Source organism: Camponotus vicinus, unplaced genomic scaffold, assembly GCF_025532165.1.
Source record: "Camponotus vicinus isolate PSW18456_S1 unplaced genomic scaffold, iyCamVici1.0 SCAF_5, whole genome shotgun sequence".
In the NCBI taxonomy this organism is placed as follows: domain Eukaryota; kingdom Metazoa; phylum Arthropoda; class Insecta; order Hymenoptera; family Formicidae; genus Camponotus; species Camponotus vicinus.
In genome coordinates, this window is record NW_028141977.1 from 13,336,976 (window position 1) to 13,349,740 (window position 12,765).

General features: G+C 28.2%; 1 protein-coding gene and 1 pseudogene across 1 annotated transcript; one reads left to right on the forward strand and one right to left on the reverse strand.

Moving 5' to 3' along the window:
* The window catches only part of LOC145972400 (lysosomal aspartic protease-like), a 32,984-nt pseudogene extending 32,293 nt beyond the window's left edge, over positions 1–691 (reverse strand).
* Positions 686–3,059, forward strand: LOC145972119 (uncharacterized). Its single transcript, XM_083100397.1, has 5 exons — positions 686–1,134; positions 1,237–1,400; positions 1,676–2,391; positions 2,469–2,574; positions 2,681–3,059. The coding sequence occupies exons 1-5, from the start codon at positions 878–880 to the stop codon at positions 2,827–2,829; spliced, it is 1,392 nt and encodes a 463-aa protein (XP_082956523.1). The 5' UTR covers positions 686–877; the 3' UTR covers positions 2,830–3,059.
* Positions 3,060–12,765: the final 9,706 nt, after the last annotated feature.

A 12,765-nucleotide genomic window follows, 5' to 3' on the forward strand; every position in this document is an offset into this window, starting at 1 on the left:
TTTCGTGCACATAGCACGGAACAAAACCAGAAATTGTGCACATTATATATTACCCTCTGAGAACATTCATGGACATTGGCTTTGTAGTTCATGTCCACGTTTTCAATGTCCATAGAGGGAGTATCGCTTTCAGGGATCACCTAAAAGCAGGCCATGACATCTCTCAGTCTTCTCTCTGGTAGAAGTCAATCAGAACTTGCGTTGGTAGTCACAATTTCTACTTTTTGCCTATCTAATGTATTGCTTATACACTGCTCATTATCAGCGCGAGTTTTGATTGGCTTTCTGCTTTTCTGTTTTCCGCTTTTCAGACCTTGGCAGAAAAGCAGAAAGCCAATCAAAACTCGCGCTGATAGTGATAAGCAGTATGTGAGAAAGACAAAAGGTAGAAACTGTTACTATCAGCGCGAGTTTTGATTGGTTTCTGCTTTTCTGCCAAGGTCTGAATGCGCCCGAAGGGCACATTCATTAAAAAGGTACTTTATGCTCCGTACAGGAGGTATTTCTTATGTCCATATCGGATACACAGAAATTCGATGATGAAATAATATTTGGATGAGCTCAAATACTCGCATGATTAAAATAATTTGTGTAATTATTATCTTCGATGAAGTAAAAACAGTCGATAATGTCAACGATCTTCAGTTATCCCCGGAACGATGGAGCCCACGTGATCGCGAAATTTACCCATAGTTGATCGTCTCTAATACTTTTTTATCGGCGATTCAGATCTCAAGATTCAAGCAGTTTCGAGCATTCGGGCGCGGGAACTGCCGGCTGAAACAAGGATGAGTGAGAAAGCAGTCAAGAGTGACTGACAATCGCGTTGCCATTCACGTCTTTCGCAATTGATACGTTTCAATCAACACGTTTTATAATGATGAACGCAGAAGTAGTCACGATGAAGCATCTACAATTCCGTTTAAAGATCGATTTGTCCAAGTTTTTTCACGACGCGCGTCAATTTTGCTGGATTTTTGTCGACGGAACGAAGATCCAGCAAATTATTCACATCCAGCATCACATTAGTAAACTTTTCAGCATCACAGAACCGTTTCACTTATTGTTAAATGATACCGAATACTTGCCGCCAACAGAGGATGTGCGTATACTTAGGGAGAATGAGACGATACAGTTAGTACAGTTTAATTTTAAGTTTGTTTTTATTTATCTTACGATAATAATTATTCGTTTTAATTGATAATTATAACTGATTAGCAATCTCATGAATTGCAGAGTAATTCCTGGATCAGGTATAAAAACTGAAGTTGATAAAGCAGAAACAACATGCAATGGTTCTATGCATGATAAAAAGATGCATATGAAAACAGGAATAGATGTATCTGATGTATTGGATGTGTCCAATAATGTTTCGAGTGACATGCAACCAACTTCGATAAGTTAGTTTTATTTATACATTATGTATTATAAAATAATTATACATAATAATTATACATTATTATTCTGGTACACAATGTGTACCAGAGTGTCTTACACATTGATAAAACATATGTACGTATATATGTTTTATCAATGTGTAAGACATTCTGGTACACATTGGTTGCTATACCAAAAGCACGCCAAAAATCGTCTTATGTTACATGAAAATAAGGGTGAAATAAAATGAATAATTTTATTTTGTAATATAATTACTGATGATTTGCATTTATTTCAGATAATGTTACAGAAAATATGACATTCTATAGTGTAATTGATGATACAGTGATTGATGATACAGAAGAAGAAACAGACTCTAAAGTTACAGATAACAATTTAACAGAGGACTGTAATATGACAGACTCCATTGTATCTATTGCAAAGAGAAAGCGAGTACGAAGACGAAGACCAAAAAACCGAATTAAAACTTCATTTATACTATCTTCTGATATGAATGAAGAAAACAAACCAAAAAAACCAAAAATTATAGATTCTTATATTATTCCATCTGGAAAGCATATACGGTTTGATAATATAGAAAAGGAAGAGAATACAGGAAAGGAAGACACTACAGAAAAGAAAGAGAATATAGAAAAGAAAGAGACTACAGAAATGGAAGAGTATAATATTGCGAAACAAATAGTACAGGAAATATCCAGAAATGAATCTTACATAAGTAAAACTTCATCCTCTAGAGATTTGTCTACACTTTTAGCATTAGGACAAAGTTCAACACCAATTACATTTATAAACAAGAAAGCGAAAACCGAAGTTAAGATGGAAAATGAATCAAATGATGGGTTAATGATGGATAGATGCTCAACTATAAGTCAATTTCTTATGAAGAATATTAAAAGTAAGATACAAAATTATGAAAACTTGATGCATAGCGATCTAGAAGTAATGCCAATTATGACTAGAAAACCACAAATTAAAGACATCATTGCCTTCAAGGTATGTAATATATTAAATATTGTAATTTAAATATAAAATTAACTGTATCTTTTTTATTAAATAACATTTAATTTTAGACTTTGAAGATTGGTACTGATTACACACCTCAAGTATCTAATTTTATTATAGCTGAGGTAATAGATTCTTGTGCAAACTTTACAAGATATCATTTAAAAATAATCAGTAAGTAATGTATATTTATGATTTTACTTATAGTACAAATAATTAAATGATATAATAGGAAATGTAACATAGAATTAGAGACTTTTATATAAAATGTTATTTACAGAAGGCAAAGAGGAAATTAAAGCACCATTTGGAAAATTTTCTCTTTCGGAAGATATATCTGCTGGTGATGACAAGGATACGTTTTTCTTTAGTTATTCGGAGATGCGAGAACCTCGTTTACTTTCGTCTTCTAAACCTTCCATTTTATAAACACTTGTTCCTATAATTTAATTTCGTTTTACTTAAAATGCAACTAGTGTAGTGTATTTAAATTTGGTCTGTTTAATTAACATATGATTTTTTTTCTGTTTTTATTAAGTATTGAACTTGATTGCTACTACGTTGCAATTTTCTCAGATATTTAATATTTTTAGCATTTATATTGAGAAAGAGAGATATAATTTAATTTTATAATTAATAATAAATTGTGATGCAATTTATGTTTATTTAAATTATATATACTTCACACATAAAATAGAATTAGTATGTATATAGTGTTTAAATTTAATAAGACATTTCTTTTTTATTTGTAAGTTTTTATATCTCAGGGAGAAAAAAAACAATATATATAAATGGATATTGATTTAATTATTATATATCTATCACATATGAGAGAAAGAGATCATATTTATGTAGATATACATAAATATAATAAATAAATCGTTCTATAAATTCTGGATTTTTTGTATTTCACATGAAGATGTATCTCAATAAGAAACTATCATACAGTTGGCTACTAGAAAAATTTGCGGGATTTTTAAAATTGTCTATTCGATAGCCAATTGCGTTAGCTATATATCTATATTTTCTTATTGCGCGCGTGTGTAAAATTTCCATAGTTTACAAGATAAGAGTACATTAGTTCTCTCTTGATCAAAATATCTTATTATTATCGAGTTATTGCAACTGAAGTTCCATATATATGAATTCAGACATTGTGTGTGGAACTTTCGATATTTATTAAATTGGCAAGAATGCTGCAGGTTATATGTAGCATAATATGCGCATGCGCGTAATTCTGATTATCTTGCCGCGCTTGCACGACATCGAGGTGAAGTCACATTCGTAATGCGTCGCATCTTTTCTGAAAATAAATCGCGAGTAGAAAAGAAATTATATATCGCAAGTGTTTCAAAAGGACTCAGTGAAATATTGTAGTTTATCATTAATTTTATTTCAAAAATTATAATTATAAAAAAGTATCTTCGATGTACTGTTATATTCTCACGAATTTGGAACGATCCTTAACCAGGAGTTAGCTTTTCAACAAATCTGATGAAGCAACGAGTGAGTAAATTTATTTTATATAATAATAAAATTTATTTTATTATACTTGTGCGGTATACAGGGTGTTTCCGCAACATACACATCATTAAGTCGGGATGCCCATCGTCAGGGGCATACTTTATTAGACTCGCTGAATAAGATCAGAATGCGAGTTCAACGGGAAGTAAGGAAAGGGAAATTTTATCATTTTATTATAGTAAATAATTGCGAAATTTAATAATATAGATAAAATATATATTTAATAATATATATTATATATTTATATGTAATATATTTTTAATAATATGGATAATAATAATATATATAAAATATTCAATTCTAATATATAAATTGACAAATTTGTTCAATAACACATTATAACATTTAATTATAATATTTAATAATAAATATTAATATATATTAGCATATATTAATAACGTAAATTTAATAAATAAATTTGAACAAATACAGTAAAAAATATAATAAACAAATATAATAAAATATACTTATAATGACAAATATTTTTGATCTTTAAATGTAATAAATTATAATAAATGTTCAATGTAACCACCATATTCTTCTAACCATAAAACAATTCTGCTCATGAAATTTTCTTTCGCGCGACTTATCATGAGAGAAGTGATCTCCGCACATGCGTTACGAATTCTATTTTTAAGAATTTCTACATTTTTCGGCAGGGTGTGATATAGTTTATTTTTTAAGATGTTCCACATAAAAAAGTCCATAGGCATAAGATCCATGGGCAGAGATCACTCTTCTGATAAAACAAGTGAGAAACATTTTCAGCAGGATTGCTCTATGTTTAGAAGAAAATAGTGATTATATTGAGTTTTTATAATTTATTATATTTAAAATTCAAATATATTTTTCATTATAAGTATTTTTCATTATATTTGTCCAAATTTGTTTATTAAATTTTATTTATGTTATTTTATCTGTTTTATCTGTTTTATCTGTACTATTTGATTTATTATTAGATAAATATTTTATTTATATTATTAAATTTCACAACTGTTCATTATATAATAGAATGATAAAAATAGATTCCTTTTTCCTTATTCCCATTTTGATCTTATTCTGCGAGCCCAGTAAAGCATGCTCCTGAGTGGGCAGATAGGCAATCCGACTTAATGATGTGTATGTTGCGGAAACACCCTGTACATATCATTTAAAGAATTTAAAAAGCTCAATAGATTAAGAGCAATATGTAACAAAGTTTAAATGAATATTTAACCTAGAAGAGAAAGAAATTTTAAAAGAGATCTATTATATTCTTTTTTGCAGTTTTTTTACACATTATTATTAATGATATATGAACATTTTTTTAGTATCATAATCGATATAAATTTAGCATAATCCTGTTGAAAACAAAAGGTTATCATAATTAACTTAAATAAACTGTAATTAAAGCAAATAAAAGCACATTTTATTTCGAATTTTATTTCGAATAGTCTCATATTACGAAAGTGTAGAGTAGAAAGTGAGAATCTAGTATGTGTGAGAGAGAGAGAGAGAGAACAAATAAAAAAGATTTAAAACAAATGATTAATGAAATTCTCTGCATAAAATAGCATATGGTCGTGCGGAAGTTGTAGTTCACGGTTGACATTCTTCCTGAGAAACATGCAAAGCGCGGAGAAACCAGGTATGAGATATCGTTTTATCTGTGTTGCAATATGTCTCCGCAACTGTTGGTGCCGGCGCGTATAACACCTTGTTTTGGTTACTCGGCCATGAATAATTCAAGAATTAAAGCGCGAAAGTAAATGTACGCCTCCGACGCTCGGTGGATTAGCTTTGCTAGTGCAAAGGATTTTAATTCGCGAAATTCAAAAGGGAATTATTCATAATATTCGTAGGTAAACAATCAGCGGAACATTGTATTAAATGCGTAATACATGCCCGCTACCATCGGGTCTTTCTTATTTCGAAAGCACATACTTTTCGTGCGCTCTGTTTGACAAGATTGCTTGTTAAAATTAAAGCTTGAATAAACATTTGAATCTGCTTTTGCTTCACAATCAACTATTTCAATATTTATAAAGTGTTGAAAAATTATTTAAAATTATTGATGATAGTTAGTTTGTATTCAGACTAAAAGTGAATTACAAGTATTTTTCAATCAAATTGTTTGCACGTTGTCTGACTGCTACATCATCAAATCGGATGGATCCCAATCATTATGCACGTTGCAATTAATGGCATTCATTCTTTCGATCAAACGTCAATTAGAGCTCTCTTCACATATTAATTATTTGCGCACTAGGAATACTCGGAGAAAATCTCGTTATATGAACCTATTTTCCAAGGGATTCTTTTATAGATTTTAATGTAAAATCACATATTACGTAGAATATATTTAGCGAATTTAATTGCGTAGAATAAATATGATTTGTTGAAAATATGACAACAGTAAATTTATATAATATATTTTGTATAATTCAGTAATTTTGACGGAAATTAATTTTTAGAAAATAAGAGCTGGAAAATTAGAGGAAAAAAATTTTGAAAATACTAAATTAAAAAATAATTAAATTTAAAAATTTTAATAGAATATATAAAAATTTTATTATGAAAAATATTCATTAGAATATTATTATTCGCCTCGCGTGATAATTGAAAATAAATGTAATAATATACAGATAGATTATAAATTATTAATAATACATATATTTATTCTATTATATTTATTCTACCTATCTTAAATGTTCTCTTAATAATTATGTTTAAGCGACTGTTATATAAATCATAAGATGTTTCCAGTATTTCATTGAACAAGCCATTAATAATTTAATATAAAAAGCGATATAAAAATTGTAAGTATAAGGAAAGTAAAGGAATTAAATCTTTAATAAGTTACGGTAAAACTGATTAAGGCAATCTATAATAATTAGCAATCCGTAATTATTTACTTTCATTTTGACTATACAGACTTTAAAAACTTTTCACTCTGACTTTACAGAACGTTTTTATGAGTTTTTTATTTTTTTATAATAAGCAATCTACTTTGCCTACAGCATCAAATATCCTGCGTCTTTCGTAGTAATACTATATGTATATGTGAAATTTATTCTGAAAAATTATTTGATTTTTGTTACCGGCTTTCGATACTGTTATAATTTTTTTTAATTAACTTTTATAAATGAACTTTATGTAAATATTAATTAACTTTAACGCGAATAAAATGAATTTGATATTTATTCCCTAAAATCTATTTTTTAAAATTACGAATATCTCACGGATACATAACAGTTATTAAATTTGCATATGGAAGAGCGCTTCAATCAAATCGTAAATTATAATTTGTTTTAAATATAATGCAAGTTTTATTTTAAGTTTATAAACTTGTGTTTTCGCAATACTAAAAAAAAAAAAACGAAAAGCAACGCGTTTATGAATATTATATTTTACAGTGTATGTCGATATAAATATAAATATGAGCATATAAATAAAACCTTCGAGATTTCAGTGTATTTCTGAAACTTTTATGGGATTCTCTTGTTCTCTTGTTACGTAGCTTTCAGCGTCAAAAATGATCGTTTCAAGTGAAAAATGTAGATCGTTTAAGTAGAATGAATACGCACATGGCAGGTTTTCTTTCATCCGTTTCTATTGTAATAATTTACAAGAACTTTTTTCTTGTATATATTACGTATTTTCCATAGAAACGATGTAAATTTGCGAATTTCAAATAAACTTCTTTAACTGTTGTTAAAGCTACAATTGATGTTTAAACCAGTAGCGTTAAAACTCGACGTGCAATCACGTGCACCTTGTTTATGTAATCGCAGTTACCCTATTCCCATTGAGTAAATCCCATGGCGATCGATTATTTCAGAACGAACATTGAGACTTTGGAGAATTTGAAACTGTAATCTCTCAGTTGTTCACGGTGATTACTCCTTCTTGGTGAGCGGTAGTCTTATTGCATAAATTTTCACACAAAGATATATTACTCATGCAAAAGTTTCAGCAGTAATAACCTAGCATGCATAAATTTTAAGTAATTTGTGTTTTAAAAACAAGGGCGGAGCGAGATAAAGTAAGACGTTATAGAAATACCGACAATAAACCGGACGACACAGAATGAGCCATTCGCTGTAGCAAGTATTGATTTAAAGCTATTGACAATCCCAATACACTTGGATATGCTATTTGTGACGTTCGACGAAACTTTTCTACTTTCCTACGGTGAATGTATACAATCCAATTTCTACCGTTGGAAGTTACGAATGTTTCGACACGTAAAAATATATACATAAAGTTTAACTTACTCATATACAATTTTTTTCTGGAAGAGTAGTTAACATAGTTATAGCATTACGCAAGTCTGATCGATGAAAGTTTAGGAGAATTAATATATATGGATATATTTTTTCTTTTGCGTAATCAAATTTTTGAAAGATTTTTAAACTAAAAAAAGATTTTTAAACTAAAAAAATTATTCAATGCCTTCATGTTTCATTTTTAATAAAGCAGAGTTAAAAGTTCTAAAAGAGAAACACGAAATCTCTTTCTTCTCTATAAATAATAAAAATCAGCTTAAACAGATACACACAATAAAATCATATAAATATAGAGAATAACGAGTAATAAATGTGCAAATAGTTTATAAAAATTCTACACACACATAATTAATCATATGTATTTTATTATAGTAATAACAATGAAAAATTTTCAAAATTTTGCTTTGCGATATTAATTGCTAATTAAATATATTTACTACTTGTTTATATACTTTCATGTATAATATATGTATATTTGATGCACATTTCATACAAACTTGATTTTTCTTGATTGTACCTAGTAGAGACCTGTAAACTATCATTCTGTTTTGATCGCCAGGTCCATCGAATTTCGGATATAAAAAGAAACTGTCCGAAGATGAACAGTAAATCACCCATCATTCGTTGAATTGGGAAACTTATCGTTTACTATTGAGGTCTTTGCGATCTATAGGGCCGAGTAATCGAGCGCACAAACATGGTGTATCCATCTCGTATCCGATAATAATTCACGCCCTTTCGTGTCCAGTAATATGAGGGATCTGTCGGGTGCGTGCACACTGAGATACGCATATATATGTATATCTACTCACAACAACACCTCGATAAATTTACGTGTCGACGATGGTGTGAACGCGTGTATGTACCAATATACATACGACTGTGGAATAATGGATTTATGATGCATAGTGTGCAATAACATGACGAACTGACATTGCAAAAATAAGAGCACCGCGAGATTTGATTCTTTTCTTCGCGAAAAGAACACGATGCTACCATCTGATAAAATACGACCACAGTAGGAGTTCTATTTTTAGTTATCTCCAGAAACATACTTTTAGCAAACATCAAACGTAGTTTAAATTTAAATCTTTCTCAAACATACTGTACAGATTGACCTTGTATGGTATATTGAAAAAATTATAACGATACCCATAATATCGCACCCTTACATGCTTAACAAGACGTTAAAACAACGGAAGTTATAATTAAGTGAACGATTTTGATAAAAATTATTTATAATATTTAATTAATTATTAGTGCAACGTATTCAATGAATATAATATATAATAATTATTAATTTATTGAATTAATAGAGTTTACAGTTGTGAATATAAAGCAATAATCAATAGCAATGATTGTCGATCGATTGAAATTTACAATTTCATAAATATAAAATCGAAATGTATGAAAAATTGTGATAGATGAGGAATTAATGAGAATAATTTGTCTATCTAATTACTTTAGATAATGTATAACGGTGATTTCCTAAACGTATTCGCACAGATTACTCAGCTACAAGTAGATAATGTATGTCTTGACAAATTTCTGTCGGGTCAAAGTTCTGAATCCTTGATCTTTCATCCCTTTCGCCTGAAAATGTTATTCTACGACGCGTTTGTCGTATAAATCACCTCGACTTGCGAGATATGTCGAGATAAATAACGAATTTCTATTGCTAACATTCCGCTTTTCAGTTCGGGATTGACGTCACTCGATTTTCTCTCGTTCTTTCTCTTTCTCTTTTTCTTTCTGTATACACAAATTATATAATTGAAAGTATTCATTATATATTCATTCATAAGACGTATTTCCCATATCACAATTACAACATAGAAAAAAATTTCATTCATCCGTTTACTAAACTATATATAATTTCTAATATAGCTTATTTAAATAAAAAAGGTTTATTTAGGTAAATTTATATATGAATATCATTAATGTGGATATCACAAAATATACAGATTGAAGTACTTAATTTTATGATGTATATGTTTTATGATGTTTCAAATTTAATATATATTTAAGTGACATAAACACACTTTATCTAGACTTTATCAATATTTAAGATTTTTCTAAAAGGAGAAAATTATACACTTTCTTAATGTCTTAAATTCTTCTCTTATATCTCGTATTTCTATTTTCTTCAAAGACTCTATTTATAAAGAAAACTTTCTTAGTTTTCTCCAAAAGATAAAAAAACTTTTAAAAGTGCGTTAAGGAGAGTGAGATTTAATGTTTTGTAACAAAAATATTAAAAGCCAAAATATAGTCAAAAGTCAAAATATATAATAAATATTTGTCAAAAAATTAATTAATTTCATGTATACGCATAATTACTAGAATAATTGCTTCTTGAAAAAATCAACAAATTACTAAAATTTAAAATAATTAGCGTTACACATTAGAGTTTAATTTTTCGCGTTTGTTTCGTCTTAATTATACGTAAATTGCATCATTGGAAGTGTTTATTGCAAAAATTATTCCATGTAAATGAGAAAACTTTCTTGCCAACGTTATCAATATTCTTATTTATTTAAGAATACTGTAACTTCAGGCTAAAAATTAATTCAATTCAACTTTGATTTAACGACAAAATTATGCATTTAACAACTAATGTAATTTAAATATAATACTTGTAGATCCAAACACATATAAATTGCTATGTAATTATATAATAATACAATTATTGATAATCTATAGAAAAAATAATATATACAATAGATTGGTATATTATTTGAGCAATTTTTTAAAACAATATTTTCAACATCCTTTACAATTAAAAATTAGTTTATCAATTTTATACATATTTTTTTTATTCAATTATAAACAATACTATGTTTCCTGCGATGATTTATGTTTCTGCCATATGCGTAATCAAAAATGAAATAAAACATTGATTCTGGGAACAAAGTCGGCTTCATATCAGTAATTAATATCGCGAATAATATACTGTTAATGCAAACCGATGGTCTCTTTAATTATTTTTTAACGGAATACATGCACACTCATGTGACGAATGCATGCCCGCGGGTAATTCCTGCGGGAGATATAGGTGTCTTTCTCGGTTATATTGGATTGAATTTGTAAACTCGATACAAAATCCTCGGAGATACTGATATACAATTCAAAATTAGAATGGCAAATCTCGTAGGATTATTGCTTTACGATACTTATATAAAAAGTTCTTCTCAGTACATCAAAAGAATAATAGTAAAAATATTGAAGATATTGATTATGAAATAAATCAAACTGCGCTGCAGAGACTTCTTTCGTTTGATTTGTGATATTATTTTTTACTTCATAATAATAATTTTTTTATAAAAATAAAACAAATATAATATGTTTTAAAATTTCTTGTTGATAAAAGCGGCTTGAAAAAAAAAAATAATTTAATAATATTTGAATAAATTGAGAAATATTAATTTTAATTAAATTCGAAATATAATATTTTTTGTTTTCTTTTTATTAGTTAATGTTTCATAAATAATGTTTCATAAATAGCCTAAATTTATTAATTTGAGAACAATACAGATAAATTAAGTAATATAAATTTAGTTATAATAAGAGAGTGTGGTATTTTTTTTATAATAGATGTGGTTATTACATTTTACTTTTTTCTATTTCATTTAGTTAAACTATGTTTCCGATAGAAACTAATTTCTTATCTGATCGAAAAAATTCGAATAAATATAATTTGTTCTATTTTAAATAAATAACTTCCTGTTTACGATACTCTAAAGTGTAGCACATATTTTGTTGGTAACAAACTTCGTCTTCTCAACAACTTAGCAACTCTTAGTCAGCAAATTTGAGTTATCGAACATCAAGACTGCCAAGTTGCATTAAACATTAAACATTCGCTTCTTTGGAGGCGTTGCAAGATATTGATGGTTCCGAAACATTCCCATTAAACTAACGCTCACTGGTAAATTGGCCTTCCCAGTTTCCTGTATTTACTTAGCGTTGATTTACGCTGTTGAATGATAGTAATATCTACATTGGTTTACGTAATGCATTAACTCCTTTAATTAATTTAGAATTTTGTTTTGCGTAGAAGATATTTTAACATACAGCAGCAAGTATTTTTTTATATACAAACGTAAAAGATTAGTATTCCAGAAACACATACTCATACGTAAACTTCTTTATATTATATATATAATATAACATTAAAAATATTTAAATTATTTAAATTATATAATATAACATTTTTCATATAATATAAGAAATTATATTTTCATATGTGATAGAGTATTTAAAGTTTTATTGTTAACGTTCATGTATCTTTCTTTTAAAAAATTTCATAATATGTAAATGTAGCTTTTTACCATACGTAGGAATAAAAAATTATTATGTAACATGAAAATAGTAGCAATATTATTCCATGAATTTTCAAATTCGATGCATTTCGACGAGCTTTTGTTAAACCACATGCGAATAATTCCATTGCAAGCATTAGTTACTGAAAGTTTAATCAATGGGAATGCGAACAACTCGCGTATATGTTTGTGCATTTTCATCAAAATTTCACATCGGAGAACCACATCAGGGTAATATTCCTTACTGGCGA

Excerpts from the sequence above, each read along its gene's own strand:
- LOC145972119 (XM_083100397.1), top strand. The coding sequence starts at position 878 with ATGATGAACGCAGAAGTAGTCACGATGAAGCATCTACAATTCCGTTTA. Across the intron at positions 1,401-1,675 it reads CATGCAACCAACTTCGATAA|ATAATGTTACAGAAAATATG; the intron begins GTTAGTTTTATT and ends CATTTATTTCAG. Across the intron at positions 2,575-2,680 it reads ATATCATTTAAAAATAATCA|AAGGCAAAGAGGAAATTAAA; the intron begins GTAAGTAATGTA and ends TGTTATTTACAG.